The sequence below is a fragment of the Pelophylax lessonae genome (assembly GCF_965119305.1).
Source record: "Pelophylax lessonae genome assembly, chromosome: 13".
Classification (NCBI taxonomy): Eukaryota; Metazoa; Chordata; class Amphibia; order Anura; family Ranidae; genus Pelophylax; species Pelophylax lessonae.
The window spans coordinates 115,362,829-115,389,165 of NC_138780.1; the positions used below are offsets into that span (position 1 = coordinate 115,362,829).

General features: G+C 43.4%; 2 protein-coding genes across 2 annotated transcripts in view; one reads left to right on the forward strand and one right to left on the reverse strand.

The window, feature by feature from the left end:
• PRORP (protein only RNase P catalytic subunit) overlaps window positions 1-6,921 on the reverse strand; it is a 132,363-nt gene extending 125,442 nt beyond the window's left edge. Inside the window, exon 1 of the mRNA XM_082275924.1 lies at window positions 5,920-6,921. Coding sequence (XP_082132050.1) covers window positions 5,920-6,899 — 980 coding nt within the window. The 5' untranslated portion in view covers window positions 6,900-6,921. The remainder of the gene's footprint in view (window positions 1-5,919) is intronic.
• A 369-nt stretch (window positions 6,922-7,290) lies between these two features.
• PPP2R3C (protein phosphatase 2 regulatory subunit B''gamma) overlaps window positions 7,291-26,337 on the forward strand; it is a gene marked incomplete at its 3' end in the record, with an annotated part of 38,545 nt that continues 19,498 nt past the window's right edge. Inside the window, exons 1-6 of the mRNA XM_082275478.1 lie at window positions 7,291-7,544; window positions 11,810-11,876; window positions 16,910-17,031; window positions 19,800-19,904; window positions 24,599-24,711; window positions 24,852-24,949. Coding sequence (XP_082131604.1) covers window positions 11,828-11,876; window positions 16,910-17,031; window positions 19,800-19,904; window positions 24,599-24,711; window positions 24,852-24,949 — 487 coding nt within the window. The 5' untranslated portion in view covers window positions 7,291-7,544; window positions 11,810-11,827. The remainder of the gene's footprint in view (window positions 7,545-11,809; window positions 11,877-16,909; window positions 17,032-19,799; window positions 19,905-24,598; window positions 24,712-24,851; window positions 24,950-26,337) is intronic.

Sequence of the window (26,337 nt, forward strand, 5' to 3'; positions counted from 1 at the left end):
CATCAAGGAAGAAAACTGAATGGTTTAAAAATAAAAATACTGAATGGTTTAAAAATACTTCTTTAGAGAACAGGTCCATCGCATAAGGACACCATAAAAAAATAGACGACTTTTGGAATGGGCAGGGTTATATAAGTGTGCACTAAGAGAGGCCCTAGCTAGTTTTTGCCAGTGTCTAATCACCTGAAGGGAGCCTTCATATAATCCATGGGCGTTGAATGCAAGTCCGCTGTCCTATACTGTATGAATAAATTAGAATCCCACCCTAAACCTAACGAGTACTAAAAAATGTTCCATCCCCTCTCCTAACACCTTTGCTGACTAACCTGTGTAAAAAGGATGTATATACTTACCTATTTTTGACCTGGTCAAGTGATCAGGCTTCTGTATCAGCCAGTGGCGGCTGGGATGGATTGCCAACAACTGGGCTATGGGAGCCCATGGGTGATGTCACGGTTCCCAGAATTCTCAGCCATTGTTGAGCCCTCTCTCCTTTCTCTTGGCTGACACAGCTGATCACATCCCAGAAAGCAAGGATAACTTGCCACAAATTTGTGGCAGTGGTAAATTGTAAGTCTGTTAACTTGCTATAGCACTTGAAGCACATGTTCAAGTTCACAATTTGTAGGAAATGTGCAAGGCAATTCTCTAGCAAGAGCAAAGTTGAAGTTGTGAGTCTACAGCAAGAACCCTGCAAGTCACAGTGACCCCCTGTGGTGGGATAACTATTGCACAACATAACTGAACCAGAACTTGCAGCAGACTTGCAGAATGTTTGCAAAGAAAGTTGATCTGGAGTCATACAATGCGGGCTGCGGAAGCCTGGCAATTCTAACAATAGCTTAGCAAGTCATTTCAAACTTGCAGCTCAATTGCGTGTTATTTTAGAAGACCAGGGATAAACATTGGTAAGTATATACAGTCAGGTCCATAAATATTGAGACATTGACACAATTCTAATCTTTTTGGCTCTATACACCACCACAATGGATTTGAAATGAAACAAACAAGATGTTCTTTAACTGCAGACTTTCAGCTTTAATTTGAGGGTATTTACATCCAAATCAGGTGAATAGCGTAGGAATTACAACAGTTTTTATATGTGCCTCCCACTTTTTAAGGGACCAAAAGTAATGGGACAATTGGCTGCTCAGCTGTTCCATGGCCAGATGTGTGTTATTCCCTCATTATCCCAATTACAAGGAGTAGATAAAAGGTCCAGAGTTCATTTCAAGTGTGCTATTTGCATTTGGAATCTGTTGCTGTCAACTCTCAATAGGAGATCCAAAGAGCTGTCACTATCAGTGAAGCAAGCCATCATTAGGCTGAAAAACTAAACAAACCCATCAGAGAGCAAAAACATTAGGTGTGGCCAAATCAACGGTTTGGAACATCCTTAAAAAGAAAGAACGCACCGGTGGGCTCAGCAACACCAAAAGACCCGGAAGACCACGGAAAACAACTGTGGTGGATGACCAAAGAATTCTTTCCCTGGTGAAGAAAGCACCCTTCACAACAGTTGGCCAGATCAAGAACACTCTCCAGGAGGTAGGTGTATGTGTGTCAAAGTCAACAATCAAGAGAAGACTTCACCAGAGTGAATACAGAGGGTTCACCGCAAGATGTAAACCATTGGTGAGCCTCAAAAACATGAAGGCCAGATTAGAGTTTGCCAAACAACATCTAAAAAAGCCTTCACAGTTCTGGAACAACATCCTATGGACAGATGAGACCAAAATCAACTTGTACCAGAGTGATGGGAAGAGAAGAGTATGGAGAAGGAAAGGAACTGCTCATGATCCAAAGCATACCACCTCATCAGTGAAGCATGGTGGTGGTAGTGTCATGGCGTGGGCATGTATGGCTGCCAATGGAACTGGTTCTCTTGTATTTATTGAAGATGTGACTGCTGACAAAAGCAGCAGGGTGAATTCTGAAGTGTTTCGGGCAATATTATCTGCTCATATTGAGCAAATGCTTGAGAACTCATTGGACGGTGCTTCACAGTGCAGATGGACAATGACCCGAAGCATACTGCAAAAGCATCAGACAAAAAAGGATGACCGCACTTCTGATGAATTTTCAAGGAAAGGAGTATCTTTATTCCACATCAATCAAATGGCAGGTACAGGTACACACTGTGATTGCAGGACAATCGGTGGACGCGTTTCACGACTGGATATGTCGCTTATTCATCACCAAATTCATTCTGGATGTGTACCGGCCATATATACTCCCCATACATGCAGCTGGCAACAATTAGAGTCATCAAACTAGTTGTTCCTCCCATCGGTCAGCTGTTGGGAATCCATGGCCGGATTGCACAGGCAGAATGACCCCAGCAAATACAAACTTGAACACACTTGTGCAAAAAACATTTTACATTTTCATATGTATATAAGTAAAATAAGTATTCTAGTGATAGAGTGTTGAAGTGAAAAACAATCAAGAATGAAAAACAATCCAAAATGGACAACATATTCAATATTAGTGATGCATTTTATCAAATATCATGTACGATATATGTATATCTAATATAGATAAAAAGAATATGTGTGGAAAGCTTTGTAAAAGTGACTTTGAAATGAAAATAGTGATTATTATCATAAAAAGATAAAAAGTAAAAGTGTATATTGTTGAAATAATTTTTTGTTATATGTAAAGTGTCACAAAAAAATCTTGATTTCTAAAAAATCAATTTGACCGATATTTAAAAAAATATGTGTAAATGAATGAATAAAGTGTATTTCAGAAAGGGAGTGACGTGAAAGCAACTCCTATCTGTATTTTCTGCCCAACAATCATATGTGAAACAATATAATGATGTGGAAAATGAAAAAAAGAGGAAAAATTTATTCCTGCATAAATTGCCGTGTGTATGTCTCAAAAGTACATTTTCCATGAAGCACATATGGGTGAAAAACACTAATAAAAATATCGATTAAAATACATGAGAAAAAAATCTCTCGTATATGTGGTCCATGCATATTTGAGAAGCAAAATAATGATCTCGGTATGTGAACAGACACGCTTAGTTCACGATATCCAATGTGATATGTGTAAAAGATATATGGTGCATAATGATAAAGCCAGTGTTCCTCTGAGTAGCAATATGTATCAATTTAAATGTTACATTAATATATCATGACAACACATTGCTATATTAGGAACAATGCAAACAATGGTATGCACTTGCTTTCTCATGGACTGAAATTTCTTATATAGTGTTTAAAACCAAATTCTCTCTCTGTATAAAAACCTCCAAAGAAGGTTTTCAAAAAAAGAAAGAAAAATTCTTTGGGAAGAAAAAAGAAATACAAAACAAAAACAAGAACGGGTACGGTTAACTATATATCTATTGGCTGAATCTATCTATGGTTTTCCATTTGTTTTGCATGGTTTTCCATTTGTGTTGGAATAGTCAACCATTATTGTAGAAAACCCGATATGTTAAAATCGGCCAGTGTATGTAAGTCATTTCAAACTTGCAGCTCAATTGCGTGTTATTTTAGAAGACCAGGGATAAACATTGGTAAGTATATACAGTCAGGTCCATAAATATTGAGACATTGACACAATTCTAATCTTTTTGGCTCTATACACCACCACAATGGATTTGAAATGAAACAAACAAGATGTTCTTTAACTGCAGACTTTCAGCTTTAATTTGAGGGTATTTACATCCAAATCAGGTGAATAGTGTAGGAATTACAACAGTTTTTATATGTGCCTCACACTTTTTAAGGGACCAAAAGTAATGGGACAATTGGCTGCTCAGCTGTTCCATGGCCAGATGTGTGTTATTCCCTCATTATCCCAATTACAAGGAGTAGATAAAAGGTCCAGAGTTCATTTCAAGTGTGCTATTTACATTTGGAATCTGTTGCTGTCAACTCTCAATAGGAGATCCAAAGAGCTGTCACTATCAGTGAAGCAAGCCATCATTAGGCTGAAAAACTAAACAAACCCATCAGAGAGCAAAAACATTAGGTGTGGCCCAATCAACGGTTTGGAACATCCTTAAAAAGAAAGAACGCACCGGTGGGCTCAGCAACACCAAAAGACCCGGAAGACCACAGAAAACAACTGTGGTGGATGACCAAAGAATTCTTTCCCTGGTGAAGAAAACACCCTTCACAACAGTTGGCCAGATCAAGAACACTCTCCAGGAGGTAGGTGTATGTGTGTCAAAGTCAACAATCAAGAGAAGACTTCACCAGAGTGAATACAGAGGGTTCACCGCAAGATGTAAACCATTGGTGAGCCTCAAAAACAGGAAGGCCAGATTAGAGTTTGCCAAACAACATCTAAAAAAGCCTTCACAGTTCTGGAACAACATCCTATGGACAGATGAGACCAAAATCAACTTGTACCAGAGTGATGGGAAGAGAAGAGTATGGAGAAGGAAAGGAACTGCTCATGATCCAAAGCATACCACCTCATCAGTGAAGCATGGTGGTGGTAGGGTCATGGCGTGGGCATGTATGGCTGCCAATGGAACTGATTCTCTTGTATTTATTGAAGATGTGACTGCTGACAAAAGCAGCAGGGTGAATTCTGAAGTGTTTCGGGCAATATTATCTGCTCATATTGAGCAAATGCTTCAGAACTCATTGGACGGTGCTTCACAGTGCAGATGGACAATGACCCGAAGCATACTGCAAAAGCAACCAAAGAGTTTTTTAAGGGAAAGAAGTGGAATGTTAGGCAATGGCCAAGTCAATCACCTGACCTGAATCCAATTGAGCATTCATTTCACTTGCTGAAGACAAAACTGAAGAGAAAATGCCCCAAGCAGGAACTGTAGACAGTTGCAGTAGAGGCCTGGCAGAGCAACACCAGGGATTAAACCCAGCGTCTGGTGATGTCTATGCGTTCCAGACTTCAGACTGTAATTGACTGCAAAGGATTTGCAACCAAGTATTAAAAAGTGAAAGTTTGATTTAGGATTGTTAATCTGTTCCATTACTTTTGGTCCCTTAAAAAGTGGGAGGCACATATACAAACTGTTGTAATTCCTACACCGTTCACCTGATTTGGATGTAAATACCCTCAAATTAAAGCTGAAAGTCTGCAGTTGAAGCACATCTTGTTTGTTTCATTTCAAATCCATTGTGGTGATGTATAGAGCCAAAAAGATTAGTATTGTGTAGTATTGTGTCAATGTCCAAATACTTATAAACCTGACTGTACATCTTTTTTTTTTACACAGTTTAGTCACCAAAAGTGTGATGAAGGGACATTTTTAAGGCCCCTTTCACATGAAGGGTCCACTCAGGTCCGCCTAACAGTTTTTCAGGAGGACCTGATTGGACAGTCTATTCACCACTATTGACCAGCAGGTGTAAACAGGCTTGTGTCTCTTTACACCTGCCTACCTCGGATCCACATAAAAAAAACGGAAGGGGATTCATCCTTCTCTGTCTAGGCGGATCAGAGGGCAGTCGGGTGTAAATGGACAGCGGAGTCCATTTACTCCCACCTGCTCATCGAGCAGAGCAGACTCTGTCCGTGTCCATTCTGCATAAAGTGAACAGACATGGATGTGTCATGTGCCCGATCTGCTGTGTTCAGCAGGGTATCAGCAGACAGATCCCTTGTAGATCTCAATGGTGTCCGTCCCGTGTGAAAGGGGCCTACAACTAGATAGGTTTAGGCTGGAATACTACTTTAAGATATTTTTTAGAGTGGGCAAGAACCTTTTTCAGGGTTCTGTTGCCATCTGTGTGTCCATTGTGAAGATCTTCTTACTTCTAGTCTGAGATGCTCAGATCAGGAAATAAGGTGAAATCTCCCCTACAAAGATACAAGTGGTAATAAAATGTGATAGTGTTTTACACCTTCCCTACGCTAACCAAAAATGTGTTTTTGATGGAGATGTGCATTACGTTGGAATTTAGCTTTAGCAAGTGGCCTTACCTTTCAAACCAGGATTTTATACTTTTCATCAATGCTTCTCCAGGATAGATTTGGTTTTGTCTAAAATCACTCAGAATGGAGAACAGCTTCTTTCTGTAATCATTATCCTGTAAATCTTGAGGGGCATCGAAAAGACTTTGAATTGCATCCTCAGGAACCAGCAAATTGTTCTGTATCATTTCATTGTACAAAGTCCAAGCGAGTGCACCTTCATGGTGTTCAATGGCAGCCTTAACACAGTCTGCATAGTTCCGGGCAGAAACAGGCCCTACCTTCTTCATGGTCTCTAGAATATCGATCGACTCCCTCCAGCGATCTGTTCTGCCAAAACCCCTAATAATCAAACTATTGGCTCCAGTATCGAAAGACTGAAATTTCAATTTCATGATATCATATACATCAGAAACCTCCTCTCCCTGATTCTGCTGCACACACAACAGCAAATACTTGACAAGTAACCGATAGCTGATGTCGCCATTTTCTTCTGCCACAAAAGACAAAAGAGATTTGGCGATGTTGAGATTGGTGCCCATTTTAATCATCTGTTCAAACACCCGCTCTTCATAGTTGCCTGTGTATGTAGATTTTTCTTTCAGCTTCCTCCAGCCGTCAGATCCTAGGGGCTCCATGGGTAAAGACAAGCGCATTTTATTTAAAGGGGTACGGTCCTGCTTTGTGGAAGGGGGTTCTTCCTCTTTATTACTGACAGCTATGACAGCCCTTCTTTGGGAGGAACCAGCTGAAAACATTGATGTCCCCCTCCCAGGCTCATTGCTTCTAGTCTGTTTTAAGCCTTTTACATAGAAGACATCCTCATCTATATGAGCATTCACACTGCATGATGTACTTATATTATGTGAAGGGTTCTGCAATCTGCTCAGGCCAGGAATAATAAAAGCAGCAGCAGCCTGGCACATGGAGCTTCTGCTTCCACAAATCTGTCTGTGTACAGCCCTGCAAAACACATGTAATGACAACATGTTGCAGCACTGATCAGCTCTCCCTGCTGACTACTAGTAGTCACAATGTTCTAATAGATGCTAAGAGACTTCTTAAACAAAAAGCAGCCCCCATACACTCATCTCCTTTTAATCATACCCAATACAAAGAACTAACTATACCCTAGTTTGTCTTCCTGAAATCACATGGAGACACCATTCACGAACACTCAAAGGCGAAAAAGGGAATAGAAATTATATTCTTGTCTCCAGGAGCGGCGCCATTTTCCTGTAGTATGCACTTAGCTTTTTATACACTTGGTCTACTGAAAAATGGCTCCCTGCCCGTAACATAAAGCGCACGGAAATGAAGACATAGCCGTTCAGCGTTGATCTCTTGTAAGTTGAAGTTAAACTGATGTTTAGGGAGGAAGTGACGTTTTGTATTAAACTGTTGGAAAGGACTGGCTGTGGTGTTTCATAGTAACCGGGTTTATAGTGAGTATGAGGCAGCGGGAGGACATTGAAGGGTTCGGGCTCTAGTGACGGAACGTTTGCTGTGGTCTGCAAATGGAGCGCTGACAGGGGAAGAAATATAATGTGTACCGGAGGAGCAGGGGGACTCCAACTGCTGGAGAGAACACCGGTGTGTGTTTAAAGGTCTCATTGTTAGGAAGAAAAGAGAGAGTGAGTATTTCTAATTGTATTTCATGGTTGACATTGTGCTTTTATTTATATGCTCCATAGCAGTATACCTGAAACATGAGGTGAGGGCACTGCTACATCGGACTGCTAGTCTCAGGAGATTTGGTGATGTCAGAGAATAGGTGCAGGACTCAAATCTTCTCCCAACCCTGTCCCCCCCCCCCCCTTAATCCCCCCTCGTGTCTGCCACTCACCTCTTCCACTCGCCTCTGCGCCCCTCTCGCATCTGCCACTTGCCTCTGCGCCCCTCTCGCGTCTGCCACTTGCGTCTGCCACTTGCATCTGCCCCTCACCTCTGCGCCCTTCTCGCATCTGCCACTCGCCTCTGCGCCCTTCTCACATCTGCCACTCGCCTCTGCACCCTTCTCGCATCTGCCACTCGCCTCTGCGCCCCTCTCGCGTCTGCCACTTGCCTCTGCGCCCCTCTCGCGTCTGCCACTTGCGTCTGCCACTTGCATCTGCCCCTCACCCCTGCGCCCTTCTCGCATCTGCCACTCGCCTCTGCGCCCTTCTCACATCTGCCACTCGCCTCTGCACCCTTCTCGCATCTGCCACTCGCCTCTGCGCCCTTCTCGCATCTGCCACTCGCCTCTGCGCCCCTCTCGCATCTGCCACTCGCCTCTGCGCCCCTCTCGCATCTGCCACTCGCCTCTGCGCCCCTCTCGCATCTGCCACTCGCCTCTGCGCCCCTCTCGCATCTGCCACTCGCCTCTGCGCCCCTCTCGCATCTGCCACTCGCCTCTGCGCCCCTCTCGCATCTGCCACTCGCCTCTGCGCCCCTCTCGCATCTGCCACTCGCCTCTGCGCCCCTCTCGCATCTGCCACTCGCCTCTGCGCCCCTCTCGCATCTGCCACTCGCCTCTGCGCCCCTCTCGCATCTGCCACTCGCCTCTGCGCCCCTCTCGCATCTGCCACTCGCCTCTGCGCCCCTCTCGCATCTGCGCCCCTCTTGCATCTGCCACTCGCTTCTGCACCCCTCTCGCATCTGCCACTTGCGTCTGCCACTTGCCTCTGCGCCCCTCTCGCATCTGCCACTTGCGTCTGCCACTCGCATCTGCCACTTGCGTCTGCCACTCGCATCTGCCACTTGCGTCTGCCCCTCACCTCTGCGTCCCTCTCGCATCTGCCACTCGCCTCTGCGCCCTTCTCGCATCTGCCACTCGCCTCTGCGCCCTTCTCGCATCTGCCACTCGCCTCTGCGCCCTTCTCGCATCTGCCACTCGCCTCTGCGCCCTTCTCGCATCTGCCACTCGCCTCTGCGCCCTTCTCGCATCTGCCACTCGCCTCTGCGCCCCTCTCGCATCTGCCACTCGCCTCTACGCCCCTCTCGCATCTGCCACTCGCCTCTACGCCCCTCTCGCCTCTGCGCCCCTCTCGCATCTGCCACTCGCCTCTGCGCCCCTCTCGCATCTGCCACTCGACTCTACGCCTCTCTCGCATCTGCCACTCGCCTCTGCGCCCCTCTCGCATCTGCCACTTGCGTCTGCCACTCGCCTCTGTGCCCCTCTCGCATCTTCCACTCGCCTCTGCGTCCCTCTCTCATCTGCCACTCACCTCTGCGCCCCTCTCGCATCTGCCACTCGCTTCTGCGCCCCCCTCGCCTCTGCCACTCCCCACTGATGTCTGTGGGCCCTCCTAACCCCCCCCCCCCCCCAAGATTTGACTCTGCTTCTCCACCCAACCCCCCCCCCTCCCATCCGCCACTCGCCTCTGCGCCCCCTCCTGTCCGCGACTTGCCTCTGCCTCTCCCTGCTCACGTCTGCAGGCCCCCTTAAGCCCCCCACGACTCGACTCTGCTTCTCCACCCAACCCCCCTCCCATCCGCCACTCGCCTCCACGCTCCTCCCATCTGCCACTCGGCTCTGCCTCCCCCTCCACCCCTTTTCCGTAACCTGCGTCTGTGCCCCCATCCACAATTCATCTCTATGTCCCCCTCTCCAAAGATCGCCTCTGCACCCCCCTGTCCACAACTTGCCTCTACACCCCCCTCTCCAAAGATCACTCCTACATCCTCCTGTCCACAACTCACCTCTGCGTCCCTGGCCTTAGATAATCCCCTTCCATAGCTCACCTCCACACTCCTCTTCCACAGCTTATCTCTGGGCTCATCCTCATTTCCCCAACCGCTAAGCCCTGCAACCCTCTTCCACTTCATCTACATCTCACTGCTGCACTCCAGCTCTGACCTCTGTACCCCTACTTTACACCCCTCAGCCGTCACCTCTGCTCGTCAGCTGGTAATCTCTCCTTAAAGAGAGACTTTTGCCAAACGCATACCTATAATGTACAACATCCTCAGTACATTAATATTCAGTGTTCCATTTAGTAAAAGGAATTTTTACATTTTAAAGCGGTTCTTTTTTAAAAAATTAAAAGTATTCAGCCTTAAAATACTGTAGCTGCTGACTTTTAATAAAATGGCACTCGCTTGTCCAGCGCCATCCTCACTTGAACTTCTTTGCAGATCTTCATGTCCCAGCATGTTTACTGTAGGCAGTCAGCTGTGATCCCTTGCAGCTTCAGAGGCAGCTGTCCACTGCGCATGTGCTATGCAACTGGCCCCGCAGCCTTCTGGGACTTGTGACATTTCCCAAAAGGTCTCGGGGGGGGGGGGGGGTGGAGATGTAGACTTCCGGTGGATCACTGTGGCAATCTGACCGGAAGTGGGGGCAGGTACATGACAAAACCAGGCTTCACTAATACACGCATCCCTTGTCAGCGAGGACAGTAATGCATAGACATGTTTTTGACAAAAGTCATTAACCACCTCAATACCGGCCCATAGTACATATACGTCCTGAGTTTAAAGCTTGCCCTCACTCGACTCTATTGTCTTGGAGGACCGGAGCGACGGCAAACGTCGCAACCGGCTTAAAGGTCCCTTTTTTTTTTTTTTTTTTTTTGTCTTTTTTTTTTTTTTTTTCCTTTCCAACTTTATTAGTGTACTTGCGATCTGAGGACTTTTTGACCCCAGATCTCACAAAAAAGAGGTCCTGTCATGCCGATTTCTAATACAAGGAATGTTTACATTCCTTGTATTAGAAATAAAAATGATCATTTTTTTTTTTTTAAAAAAACGGTGTAAAAATAAAAAATAATAAATAAAATAAATAGTAAAAAAAAAAAAAATTAAAGCGTACTGTCCCCGTTAGCTCGTGCGCAGAAGCGAACGCACATGGAAACCCCGCCCACATATGTAAATGGTGTTCAAACCACACATGTGAGGTATCGCCGCGATCGTTAGAGCGAGAGCAATAATTTGAGCCCTAGACCTCCTCTGTAACTCTAAGATGGCAACCTGTAGAAATTTTTAAAGTGTCGCCTATGGGGATTTTTAAGTACCAAAGTTCGTCGCCATTCCGTGAGCGTGCGCAATTTTGAAGCATGACATGTTGGGTATCTATTTACTCGGCGTAACATTATCTTTCACATTATGGATAAAAGTTGGGCTAACTTTACTGGTTTCTTATTTTTTAATTCAAAAAAGTGATTTTTTTCCAAAAAATTGAGTTTGGAAGACCGCTGCGCAAATACGGTGTGATAAAAAATATTACAATAATCTCCATTTTATTCTCTAGGGTCTCTGATAAAAAAAAAATATATAATGTTTTGGGGTTCTAAGCAGTTTTCTAGCAAAAACAACTGATTTTAGCTTATAAACACCAAATGTCAAAAATAGGCTTAGTAGGCAAGTGGTTAAAGGTGAATTAACTCTTTAATGGAGAGGAGGATGGCAGGAAAGGTATTCACCTTCTTCTGGTCAGGAAGAGCTTTCCATGGCAAGTTTAGTTTGGGGACACAGTCGCTTTAAGTGAGTGGTAATACCAACGGAACACATCATGCACTGCTATGAATTCAAAAGTATGCTTATTGGTTGCCATTTATTTCTGCACATAAAAGTAGGATATGTACATCAGATGAGACTACAGGTTTAGTTACACAGAGATTGGACATTTTGGGGGTGTTTTACTAAAACTGGAGAGCTGTGCATAGGAGCCAATCAGCTTCTAACTTCATCGTGTTCAATTAAGCTTTGATAAAAAAAGAATGAAAAACTGGATGCTTATTGGTTTCTCTGCAGAGCTGCACCAGATTTTGCACTCCGATTTTAGTAAATCCCCCCCTTTGTATTTGATTGCATGGCAGATATTTCTTCAGGTTTTCTTTAAATGTTTTTGGGTCTATTGCAGAACAAAAGAGAACACAAAATGTCTTGATTGTATAATTCTAATATTTCCTGTCTGTAGAAAATAACCACGTCTACAATGGATTGGAAGAAAAGTCTGAAAGAAAAACTGGAACGGGATAACAAAGGTATTGTTACTAAAGTAAAAATAATAATTTCTTACACATGCAGCAAGCCATTTTGTATTTTAGCCAGGAAAATTTTACTGAGCCCCATTTAAACAATGACACACCATGTGCATGAATACTAAAACTGAACTCCCGGTAAAACAGCTAAATGCATAGTGGACGTACACATACAGTTTTATATGCCAAAGGAATTGTAATTGTCTAATTTTATAATCCAAAAATCAGACAGGTTAGGGATCTTTTTTCTGTACTACAGGTAAACACAGAAAGGACATTACCTGGCTGAACTCTTGGCAAACAGCAAAGCACAGCTGTTTTGCATGCCAATTGATTTGTGTTTTTTCCAGCTAGTCCTATGATCTAGTCTTCCCTGCCAGACAGCATACACAGGTCATCAACCTGCTCCCATTCTATGACTGGACAATGGCGGAGATGTAGCACTCTGATAGGGATTAGGCACGTTCAAACTATGGACTGACATCCCCGCACAAAGCAAAATAGCCTTGATTGTCTCACAATGCTGACTTTCCTTTTTCTTTCAGTTTGGGGGTTAATATTCTTACAGATTCTGTGTAAAAAATAAATTTAGGGCTCTTTCACACGGCTGCTCCATGTGAAAGCTCCGCTGCAGGACTTTTTTTATTTATTTTTTCACGGAGCGGATGACATTTGTGTCATCCGCTCCGTATGTCCGCATATCATCCCATCCATTTGTGGATGATATGTGGACATAATGTAAGTCTATCGGCATTGCGGAGGTCATCGCTGACATCCGATTTTCCTTCCTTTCCGTTTTTTACACGGATGAAAAAATAGGGTTCTGTTCCGTTCCAAAAAACAGAACAGAACTGAAAGGAGGAAAATCGGGTGTCAGCGGATGGTATTTTCCGCTGACATCCGCAATGCCATTGACTTACATTATGTCCGTAAATCATCCGCAAAAAAATAGGATGATTTGCGGACAAGCGGAGCGGCCGTGTGAAAGAGCCCTTATTGATATTTTAATTTTAGGTTCACATTGATTGTGTTTTTTTTATATCTACATGAAGTTTGAACGTTAAAAAGAACTCTGTTAAGCACAATATTTTACCTAAACTCTTAATATAATGTGTTCCCAGTGTAGTGTAAGTAAAGAAACAACCCTTTGGGTAAACCAAAACCCATCATGGTGATGGGAGATAATTTACATATTGCAACTTCAGTTAGGCTTCTTTCACACGGTCCGCCTCCGCAGGCGGATCCGTGTTGCTCAGCGGGGATCCATCCGCAATCCCCGCTGAGCAGGGCGGATGACAGCTCCGTCTCCGCTTGCAGAGCGGAGAGGGAGGTGTCTCAGCACCCGCTGCCCTCTATGGGGGATCGGAGGAGAGCGGACCGCTTGTCCGCTCTCATCAGATCCACTCCGCTCCGATTACTGAACGGATGGAAAAATAGGGTTTCCATCCGTCCAGATTTTAGCACAGGATCGGATGCGGATGGCAGCGGGTGTCAGCGGAGGTGACCTCCGCTGACACCCGCTGCCCCATAGAGCTGCATGGAGGATCCAACTGACAGGCGGATCTGATCGGACCGCCCGTGTGAAAGAGCCCTTACATTTAGAGACCTAAACTGCTATTCATGAACAAAATATAAAAGGTTTCCTTTAGACCAGAACTTTTGCTTAAAAATGTGTGCTGGCCATCCCCTTCTCCAGTTTACTTTTTTTTTCACTCTCTGTGACACTTACACCCTTTGTTCTTCTCCCATGATACACACCATGTTCATTTTCCCTATAGGAAACCCACCCTTAACCCTCCTTAACTTGTAAATGTGACATAAATAGAGACTACAAAGAGGCATATCTGCAACTCTGCATCTGGTCCTCGATTAGCTGCTTATTTCCATGCCAGTTTGACTGGGCCTGTATTTTTTAAATTTAAATGGAGCCCCATTATTTTTGTTTGATGGTGATTGTTTTTTCCTTTTTTATTTCTTTTACTTTAAGCCCATGTTTGGGCAAATATTAGACCCCCCCCAACTAATCGCAAAAAAAATATATATATCCCTGGTATTTACTTCATATTCCTGATATGTGCCTGCTGTACCATGTACTTGTATGTGAAAGTATCCTGGTGTTCCTGCTAGTCCCCTTGCTTTCCTAATAAAAACTGACCACACTAAGCAGAAGAACACAGCGTGGTCAGTTCTTTAGCTATGCTGGGAACCCAGTGTACTCTCTTCCAATGATCAGACTTGTCCTGACACGCCCCTGCTACACAGCCATTTACTGAAAAGATCAGTGTACTTCTGCTTCTCCTCCTAACCCCAGCTCTTATTCAGCTGAGAACAGAGGGGATGTGATCACTTATAAAAAAAAAAAAGCTTTTGATAATGTTGTGTTTTTTTTTTTTTTTTTTTTATAGCTATACATAAAATTTTTGCCTTTGTATTTCTATTTTAAACTGAATGGATTGTTTTACAAGGTGATAGTTTACAATCACTTTAAAGCAGCGGTCACATGATGCTCCAGTCCCAAGTCTTCTCTTCCCTATTTGTTTACATTGTACGTTAGGTGGGGTGTAACGTGAGAATTACCTACCCCGTGAGAAAAACCTACCCTCGTCACTTCCGGCCAGGAACAGCTGAGCAGCGCTGCAGTGCGCATGCTCACAGCCCCGGATACCTAATGGAAGAGCTGAGGATCAGACTAGTGCGCATGCGCACTAGTAGGAAACGCTGACGGTGTCCGTGAAAAAAACCTACCCACGTGGAGGTTACATTAAAATAGCTGTGCTGCAATATAAGTAATCTCCGCTCCTGTCCCTGTCACTCTCCTGATCTTGGCTAGTAAATATAAAAGCGGGTCTCGGCTCCGTGATTTATGTTCTCATACACCCGCCGCCGCTTTTATATTTACTATCCGAGATCAGGGAAGTGACAGTGACAGGAGCGGAGATGACTCATAGTGCAGCACAGCTGTTTTAATGTAACTGCTCGCGTTACACACACTGCCGTGAACCGGAAGTGACGAGGGTAGGTTTTTCTCACTGGTAGGTAATTTTCACGGAACAGGGGCCCTCTTGGGGGTGCATGTCAAGGCATGTGATGTGGACACTTCTGTCCAGTCAAAGGTCCTCTCAGGATCCAGGAGAGGAGTGATCTCTGTGGAAGGGGACTGTAGGAAACAGGCTGGAGCACTAACCAGCATGGATGAAGGAATCTTCCCCACCAGCTATTGTATTTAACCCCTTGGCGCTGGCCACATGCAAGTAAGTGGCCTCTCGGCGCCTGGGCCTTAGCATTGAGCGGCTGCATATTTGCATAAATTGAGGTCAGTGGTGCTGTGCCAAGAACATTTTAGTGGCGCTGTGCCGATCGCTGCATGCAATCTGGAGTTTTCCGATCACGTGACAGCCAATCACAGCGGTCACATGATCTTAAGCCATGCCCCGCCTCCCAGCATTTTAAACCTCTAAAAGAGGTGGGAGGAAGAGGTTAAAGGATAAGTTCACCTTTTACAAAAAAAAAAAAATATTAAATGCACATTTTTTTTTTTTGCAGGTGAAAAAAAAATGCATTTATTTTTTATTATTGTTTTTGTAATGGACATGTAAAGCATTTCACCCACAATCAGCAGATCGTGGGTGTAATACCACAGTCCTGCAAACTGTCTGTGTATCTGTCTGCCCATACCATATATACAGCCAGGCAGTTACACTATGACAGAATTAATGAACTACTACAACACTCAACAGTGCCGTAGTAGTTCATTGAGATCTTCAATCCGAGAGTCGCAAAGGCTTCCAGGACTTGTAGTTTTCCCATTCACAAAACACTGTAAATGGATGACGAGACGGCCAAAATTTTATAGAATGTTTGTGTTAAGTACAAAACATGGCCATCTGGGCATACCCCTTAAACAACTACACCACTCAGTGGTGGAACATAGTAAAGATGAACACACTCCAGGTCACAGAAATAATCAAAATCTTAATGAATTGTATTCAAGATTAACATCTTATACGAATAGATATATAAATAGCCATCTCTCTCCTTCCCATCCAGTCACTGCAAGAAGAGGCACTAACAATCCTTCCCCTTCCAATATGGAGACCACTTTAATATTGATTTTAAATATTCATCATCAGCATGAAGTGGAGTCACTAGCTCTTTTGATTTGAAATTGACCTTTACTGAGCTGGGTGGTACTGACAGGGCCACCAATTGCTCAAATTTTGGTTGATTCCTGCTGAAATTGTGAAGTTTGAGCCATGTATGGCTAGCTTACCAGAGTAGGTGCCCTAAAACAAACAAGCAGCGCTTGTACCTTTTTTAGTGTTCTGTCAGCACTCTGCCTTTTCACACAATAGGCTTTCACAGGAGAGAGAGAGCCCTGAGCATCCGTCAGCCCTTAATTTATAATGGAAAGTCTGTGCCAGGGGATACTAATAATTAAGTTTGGCTATCAGGTAAGGTATGGACCTAGGGATGGAAGATTATTACCACCCAAAGCACTACAAAGTATCTGGGTTTCATAACCCAGGAAAGAATTTCTTAAGATTTTGGGAGAACAACATTTTTTTTTCCCCACATTAGCCATAAACTTTAGAGCACGTCACCATGTATATTTGGGAAACCTAGATGACATATGCACACTGTCCACAATCCTGCCAGCTAGTACCTCAAAATATATAAATATATATTTGTTTATGGTGACAGCCATATTTGCAAGCCTTGCTCTCTGCTGTTCATCTTATCGTCACTGATTAGGTCTCTGTAATTGAAATCCATTACTGAATGATGTAAGATACCAACAATGCACCTGGTAGCCAGGGACCCAATCATGTTATCCTAAACTGTATATTACCTAATGGAACTCAGAGCAGTATTCATTATTTAAGCCATGGAAGAAGCAAGTTTTTATTTTAAATGATGTGATCTGGTAACACTTTTTTGTGTATTCTGCTGGTTCATATGTAGACCATTAAATTTTGTGACAATTATGTTTTTGTTTTTTTTTCCTTTGTTTAACAAGAAGCTTTTCTTTTTGTCAGCTAGAAGAAGTGAGGAGGAAATGAAGGATGAAGAAATGGCTCTGTTTACTAAATTTTACTCTGATTGGAAAGGATGCCAGAAAGGGTCAAATTCCCAGAACATCCCTCGCTTCTACTACAGGGTGAGCAAATGTACCTGCCAGCATAGAAGAATAAAAACAGGTTGCCTAAATTGAGAAAGAAAACGCAGCTCGAAAGATGCTCAAAACTGCTGTGCTTTTTGTACGGATTAATGTACCATCAATAAAAATCAATTTGCAGCCTGAGCACAAAATTTGAGTTGGATGACTATGTACAGTATATAGTGTGTGTGTGTATATATATGTATGTGTATATATATATATATATATATAATATACCGTATTTATCGGCGTATAACACGCACCTTCATTTTAACCACTTGCCTTCTGTGCACTTAAACACCCTTCCCATCCAGGCCAATTTTCAGCTTTCAGTGCTGTCACACTTTGACTGACAATTGCGCGGTCATGCTTCACTGTACCCATATGAAATTTTTATCATTTTTTTCACACAAATAGAGCTTTCTTTTGGTGGTATTTAATCATCTCTGGGTTTTTTATTTTTTACAAAAAAAAAGAATAAAGACAGAAAATTTTGAAAAAAAAAAAAAAAAAAGTTTTTCTTATTTTCTGCGAGTAAATTTTGAAAATAAAATTTTCTCCTTCACTGATGGGCGCTGATAGGCTGCACTGATGGGCGCTGATAGGCTGCACTGATGGGCGCTGATAGGCTGCACTGATGGGCGCTGATAGGCTGCACTGATGGGCGCTGATAGGCTGCACTGATGGGCGCTGATAGGCTGCACTGATGGGCGCTGATAGGCTGCACTGATGGGCGCTGATGAGGTGGCACTTATGGGCGCTGATGAGGTGGCACTTATGGGCGCTGATGAGGTGGCACTTATGGGCGCTGATGAGGTGGCACTTATGGGCACTGATGAGGAGGTACTAATATGCCGCACTGATAGGCGGCACTGCTGGGCACTGACGGGTGGCACTGATGGGCACTGACGGGTGGCACTGATGGGCACTGACGGGTGGCACTGATGGGCACTGACGGGTGGCACTGATGGGCAGCACCATCAGTGCCCACACTCAGTGCCCATAGTGCTGCCAGTCAGTGCTCATCAGTGCATAGATGAGCAGGCACTGATGGGCACTGACTGGCAGCACTATGGGCACTGATTGTGGGCATTGATGGGGGGCACTGAGGCGGGCACTGTGGGCACTGATGGGGGGGCAATGTGTGTATGTTTTTTTACCTTTAGTAATCAGGGCACTGGTGATCAGTGCCCTGATAACATTGCTGTGTGTCCCCGGCGGCTGACGGCTCCCCCTCCTTCCCCACACTGCAGGCTCTGTGTGAGGAAGGAGCGCCGGCGATGAGAGATGATCTCATATGTTTACATATGAGATCATCTCTCATTGGACGGCTTGATCACGTGGTGAATGGCCGCTGTGATTGGCCATTCACCACGATCTGTGATCGGCCGTGTCCAAGGGACACGGCCGGCACAGATTCTCCCCGATGCGCACTCGCGGGAGCGCGCGGGGAGAGTCTTTCTGGGAGGCCGTATAAAAACGGCCTCCCGAAAATTCAAGTCCGCGCTGCAGCCGTATATAGGCTGTAGCGTGGATGTCAGGTAGTTAAGAAGGAAGTTTCAGGAAAGAAACATTTTAAACAATTAAAAATAACAATACACAGCCCCTTTCATTACTTACCCCCCCCCCCCCCCCTTACATTACACAGTTCCCCCATGCACAGTATGACACAGCAACTTTGAATCTGGAGATGGTGTCAAGAGTGATACATTCCACTTTCTCCATCCTAGTACCTCTACACCCCAGTACTTCCCAGCTGAGCTTCTACATTATGTATTGTAGTTGTGGGACTTGGGAGGGATTTGAGGTGTGTTGGGAGATGAATTGGGTTGTACAGTAACTTTCTCCCTTTATCCAGCCCCCTTTACACTGCACAGCCCCATGCACTCCCAGGAGACCCCCAGTCTCCTGGGACAGCCCTGCCAGCGTACTGTAAAATAAAAGAAAAAAAATCACTGCAAACCCCTTTTCATAGATGCTTCCTACATTGTGTCAGTGTCATAGTAAACCGATGGCTCTAAATACCTTGTTAGCGCCGTTCTTTCAAATCCGATCATGTGACCGCTCTCCTCTGACGTTGAATGGCCGATCATGTGACTGCTTTCCTCTGATGTTGAATGGCCAATCATGTGACTGCTCTCCTCCACCAATCTGAAGCTACACTCCGAGGAGGAGGAGGAGAGCGGCCAGAAAGAAGGAAACGAGCAAGGTGTTTAGAGGCCCCGTTTTGACAGTGATATAATGTAGGGAGGATTGATAAATAGGGGCTGGCGGTGATTTTTTCTTAACTGCAGAGTACTGTCCCAGGGCCAGGAGAGGCGGGGCGGCCAGCCTGACACCACTCCTCCAGACCGACGATCCCCCCCACCCCCCACGCTGCTAAAAAAAAAATATCGGCGTATGTGTGTGTGTGTGTGTGTGTGTGTGTGTGTGTGTGTGTGTGTGTGTGTGTGTATGTATGTATATGTATATATATATATATATATATATATATATATATATATATAAATATACTATTGCAGTAACTATTTCTTGATCACATACCGACCCTAGCATAGTTGCAACTCATTTTTCATCATGCTGGCTATTGCATGCTTTTGTTGATCATTCCACATTTGCTTGGCTATTAAAAGAATGAGAACTATATTATAACTCTATAATGTTTTTTTAAATCTAACTTGTGTATTGAGCTGTTTGCTGGTAGTTCACTGTTAAGAAGTAATAACTATTTAGCACAGGTCTTGATTAGTTCCTTTTTTGCCATGCAGTTACCAGCAGAAGATGAGGTGTTACAACAGAAACTACGAGAAGAGTCGCGAGCTGTATTTCTGCAGAGGAAGAGTCGAGAATTGCTAGATAACGAGGAGCTACAGGTGAGAAGTGTTGTTAAGCGTTATTGCCACTCTACACTGAACTTGTCACCTTGTGGTAGCTGCACTTGCCTTAACAAAAGAATTTTGGATTTTTCTGCCTTCAATTTAACCAAATTATGATTAAACCCTGAACCCTGGCACTAATTCCAGCTCCTGTCAGTCTGGTCACAAACATTAAGGAATTTGATAGCTAATTTGACATGCTTGCATTAGGACATTTTACAAAACAATAGTCATTACTTTGAGATGATATTTCTCAGACGGAATAGATGTGTCAACTGTACTGTGTCCTTCTTTTTTTTTTTTTTTTTTTTTTTATATATATATATTACACACCTTGTAATTTAATACAAAATGCTGGGATCCTCTGAGCGTATAAAGATATATACTTGTCACGTTAGAACTCAGAAATACAGAAATGAGAACAAGGTAGATGAGCACAGGATCATCAACAAATCCGATTTTATCCAAAGTAGAATTATTCAGATTTGTCACTGACATGCATGCTTGGTTATATACAATATTTCCACTGTACAACATTCAAAGATGGATATTAACTTCTTAATGTCTGAAGGTAACACAATCGCTACAGCCTAACTCCACATTTAATGTCACTTTACCCTCCCGGACGGTATTCCCGAGTGTGGCTCGAAGTTAACTTTAAGTACCAAAAGTGGTAACCCCGAGCCACACTCGGGATTACCCCAGAATGTTACTCCCCTTCCCTGCGATCCCCCGCCGTCCTCCCCCTCTCTCCCCGCTCTGTGCACAGCCAATTGCCAGCACTTAAAAAAAACAAAAAGAGGGCGCACTGGCCTAGAGCATTATCCTCCAAAGGGCTTTATTAATATCAAGTAAAAATATAAATACTCACAAACACGGGTTGTAAGCCAGCATATCAGATACATATGGCACAATCCATCAAATGACAGTCCACAGTCAAGATAATTGATGGCTAACGTCTTTTGAGGCTTCGCCTCTTCATCGGAGCCAAAAGACCCTACCTGGACCACCGGTTTATTGCCAGCACTTGCCTTCCGGTTCCCTTCCCTGTGAGTGTTGCGATGCAGGGGGGTGGAACCGGCGGCAAATTCAAGTGTAAATACACTAATGACCTGATACAAAGCTGTGATCCTAACGGATTACACTGTATCATCCCATTTCACCTGGTGACTTTTCCAGTGCCCTGCCTGTGCTTTGTGCCTGGAAAATTTTGAATGACCATGGCATCCAAAAAGCGTCCTTTTTGCACAAAAGTGCTTTTAGACGAACTGGAAAACAGCGACAGCGAAACGGGAGTTGCTTGAAAAACTGAGCGATAACGATTCGTGGGAAAATTCGTCATCAGGTACAGAAAGTGACAACAGCAATGATTCTGATGTCTCTTTCTGGCACATAGTTTCTGGCTGATCCCTGAAATGATCACAGAGGCTATGTGATCCTGCTGTATAGGATCACATGTCTCTGTGATTACTTCACAAGCCACGCCCCTCCACAGTTAGAATCACGGCAACGTACAGTTAACCCTTTCCCTGCCAGTGTCATTTTTACAGTAACAGTGCATATTTTTAGCACTGATTACTGTAGTAATGTCACTGTTACCCCCCAAAGTGTCAAAAATGTCAGGGATCCGATCTGTCCGCCGCAATGTCGCAGTCCCGCAAAAAAAATCGCAGATCGCCGCCATTACTAGTAAAAAAAATAAAAAAACAATAAAAATGACCTAAATCTTTCCTGTAGTTAATAAACGCAGTAACTTTTGCGCAAACCAATCAAAATACGCTTATTGCGATTTTTACCAAAAATATGTAGCAGAGAACAAATTTGGCCTAAAATGTTAAAAAAATTTAGATTCTTACATTTTTATTTTTTTTTTTAAATTTCATATAAAAAAAAGTGAAAAATATTATTATTTTTTGTTTTCTTGTTTATAGCGCAAAAAATAAAAATCGCACAGGTGATCAAATACCACCAAAAGAAAGCTCTGTTTGTGGGGGAAAAAAAGGACGCCGTACAGCGCCGCACGACCGCACAATTGTCCGTTAAAGTCACGCAGTGCCAAATCGCAAAATAGGGCCTGGTCATTGAGCAGCCAAATCCTCCGGGGCTGAAGTGGTTAAAATGTAAAACAGGTTCCATGCAAAAGAATGTACTGCTTTTAGCACAGAAATCTGAACATAATCAGACCGCCAGGGAGGTTAAATAGTGTTCTTGAGCTAAGCTGGCCCAAATGAACTATTTACTGCACTACTCATCAGTCATTCATGGAAAGTTTTGTATTCTATGAATGAAAACAAAGCTTCCTATGATTGGCTAAGGTGGAGAAGGTGGGCTAATGATGTCTCAATCTTCCTCAGCCAATCAGAGGAAAGGTTGTATTTTTTTATTTTTATTTTTTCTCCCTCTTAGTGAGCTTCCTTTTCCCCACTCCATTGCTCTATGCGTATGCCTTCATAGATGCATAACCGCAAAACACTCCTTATATAGCACAGGAGAAAAGGGTATGTGTTTTAAATGTCTGTCAGATTCATAAAGGTTCATAACAGCAAGAAAAATTGCATAAAATTGGGGTTGTAAGAACAGTTTCTGTATGTATATATGTGTGTATATATGCACTGCTCAAAAAAATTAAAGGAACACTTTTTAATCAGATTATAGCATCAAGTCAATTAAACTCCTGGTATATGAATCTGGTTGGGTAAGTAGCAGAGGGGGTTGTTAATCAGTTTTAGCTGCTTTCGTGTTAATGAAATTAACAGGGGCACTAGATGGAGAACAATGACATGACTTCCAAAACAGAATGGTTTTACAGGTGGAGGCCACTGCAATTTCATTCCCTACTCCTCTTTTCTGACTGTTTTCACTAGTTTTGCATTTGGCTAGGGTCAGTATTACTACTGGTAGCATGAGGCGATACCTGGACCCTATAGAGGTTGCACAGGCAGTCCAGCTCCTCCAGAATAGCAAATTAATACGTGTCATTGCCAGAAGGTTTTCTGTGTCTCCCACCACAGTCTCCCACCACAGTCTCAAGAGCATGGAGGAGATTCCAGGAGACAGGCAGTTACTCTAGGAGAGCTGCACAGGGCCAAAGAAAGTCCTTAACCCATCAGCAGGACTGGTATCTGCTTCTTTGTGCAAGGAGGAACAGGATGAGCACTGCCAGAACCCTACAAAATGACCTCCAGCAGGCCACTGGTGCAAATGTCTGTCTCTGGCCAAACAATCCGAAAAATACTTCTTCAGGGTGGCCTGAGGGCCCCACGTCCTCTAGTGGTCCCTGTTCTCACTGCTCGTTACCGTGGAGCTTCATTGGCATTTGCCATTGAACACCAGAATTGGCAGGTCCGCCACTGGCACCCTGTGCTTTTTACAGATAAGAGCAGGTTCACCTTCAGCAGATGTGACAGACGTGAAAGGGTCTGGAGAAGCTGTGGAGAACATTTATGATGCCTGTAACATCGTTCAGCATGGCGGGTTTGGTGATGGGTCAGCGATGGTCTGGGGAGGCATATCAGGGTAGACAATGGCACCCTGACTGCCATTAAGTATTGCGATGTAATCTTTGGACCCACTGCCAGACCTTATGCTAGTGCAGTGGGTCCTGGGTTCCTCCTGGTCCACGACAATACTTGGCCTCATGTGGCGAGAGTATGCAGCCAGTTCGCGGATGAAGGAATTGATACCATTGAATGGCCCCCACGCTCATCTGACCTAAATCCAATAGAACACCTCTGGGACATTATGTTTTAGTCCATCTGATGCCACCAGGTTGCACCTTAGTCTGTCCAGGAGCTCAGTGATGCCCTGGTCCAGATCTGGGAGGAAATACCCCAGGACACCATCTGTCATCTCAAAAGGAGCATGCCTCGACGTTGTCAGGCATGCATACAAGCACGTGGGGGCCATACAAACTACTGACTACCATTTTGAGTTGCTGCAATTAAATTTCAGCAAAATGGACTAGCCTGCTGCATCATTTTTTCACTTTGATTTTTAGGGTGTCTTTGAATTCAGCCCACTGTATAATTTTAATTTTCATTCCATTGTGTGTGTGTGTATATATGTGTATGTGTGTATATATAATATATATATATATATATATATATATATATATATATATATATATATATATGTATGTATGTATGTATGTATGTATGTATGTAGATGTATTTCACAAAAGTGAGTACACCCCTCACATTTTTGTAAATATTTTATTATATCTTTTCATGTGACAACACTGAAATATATATTCGGGTATGTGTGTTTATGTATGGCTACACACCCCTGTTAAAATGTCAGGTTTCTGTGATGTACAAAAATGAGACCAAGATAAATCATTTCAGAACTTTACACCTTTAATGTGACCTATAAACTGTACAACAAAATGAAATATTTTAGGTAGAGGGAAGTAAAAATGAAAAAAGGTTTCACAACTTGCCAACCAGCCTGCGACCAATCAAATTAACCTCTCCAACAGTATGCGTTAAAAACAGGGATTTAGTTGCACACATTTGCAAGTACATGCGTATACATACTATTAGGTTAATTTGGTTGGTCGCAGGCTGGTTGGTAAGTTGTGACTGGAAACTCCTTGAGTTTTTTGACAGACTTGCAAAATCTGCCTGCTCCAGGCTTTATGAATTACAGGGAATGTATTGCGTGTTCACTCCGTTTATATTTCCTTTGCTAAGAATCTGTGGTTTCTTCTGGACAAACATCAGTCCCCTCCTATGATTGGTGATGAAGCCATGATTAACTATACCAACTTCCAGACTGTAGGGGAAAAGGCTGGACAAAAATGCAGGTGAGTACAATGTTTAATAAACTTTTCCTTCCGTTCATTTCTTTTTTAACTTGGTCTTGCACACTATATATTTTCTCTGGAATTATTCTATCATATTTTTGAAACTTCTATATATCAACATGTCTTCCTTTTTCTCATAGACCATTTTTTACTGCAAAAGTATTCAGCAAACTTGTGCACAATGATCCATATGGCAGAATTTCCATTATGCAGTTTTTCAACTATGTAATGAGAAAAGGTGAGTTTGAGGATTTATGGAGGGATGCTGGTTTAATAGGGAAATTAATATTGTTTTAAAACGTAAAGTGCATCTAAACCCCCCCCCCCCCCCAACCCTTAATAGCCAAGGAAGCTGCCATCTTAAGCTAACCATAGATGGATCTTTTTTTTTTTTTAAGATGGATTGAAATTTGACTGGTCCCTGCTGAACAGGTCTAATGTCAATCCATTTTTGGCTAGCTGAAAGCGGAGCTCTATCCTAAAGGGGAAGCTCTGCTTGTTTGCCTCCTCTCCCCCCTCCGCTGCCACATTTGCCACCTTCCGGGGGGAGGAGCAGGTGAACTCAGCCGGAAGTTCGGCCCCCTCCTCCTCCCCCCTTCGCTGGGCCATTCACAAAGCACAGCGCGCCTCGCACATGTGTAGTAGGGAACCGGATGTGTACCCACAAGGCTTAACTGCCAGTTTCCCTTAGCCGAGATGGCGGTTGGCAGCACCCCCAAGAGCCAATTTAAAAAAATTGGCTCGGGTAAAGACACCGCTAGATTCGTGGACAGGTAAGTGTCCTAATATTAAAAGGCAAGTAGCTACAGTATTTGTAGCTACTGACTTTTAATTTTTTCTGAAGGAGCCTGGAGCTCTGCTTTAAACCTCTTTGATCTGCAATTTCCATGCTGCTGGACAAGTGATCAGTTATGACACCAGCCATTTGATGGCTTGGCAGTTGGGTTAAAAGCTAAAGACCTGTGACAGTTATCACTCATGGCATGCATCGAATGTAACGGTTTTGGGAAACTGTTAAATCGATTGGTTTGGTTCTGTTATATGTGAAAGTTAATGGGTGCGCTGATAAGAGTAAAGCTGCTACCTGAAGTGAACCTAGTAGTGATAAATGTTGAAAAAATAGGTGCACTAAACAAATGATGCACAAGTGAATCAACACAATATGGTATGTGCAATAAATAATTCACAACAAAAATATATGGTGATATTTAGAAAGTTCCTGTATATAGTGAAGAAAAATAGGTAATAGTCCAATGGATGTGAATGTGGTTCAAATCAATCAAAAAGGGTTGGAAAAACCAATATGAGGTTCAAAAAACAATGATAGTCCACAACATCCAAATAATAATGTGATCTTCACCAAGTGATTCAAATCGCTAAAAAAATTAGGGTGTAGGAAATCAACTTCTAGTGATATTCAAGGTGATCTATAGAGTGACTCCCACCACCATCAGGCTTTCCTCCTTACCAGATTGGTTATAGTAAGGTGCAAATATAAACTCAATATAGCCAGTTGAAAGGAGGAAATCTTCCACTGCAATTCCACCCTGTGTTTGTGGCACAAGAGGGCCTCTTACCAGATGGTGCAGAGTTCGTGCTGGAAAGATACTCCTGGGTGAATGTTCC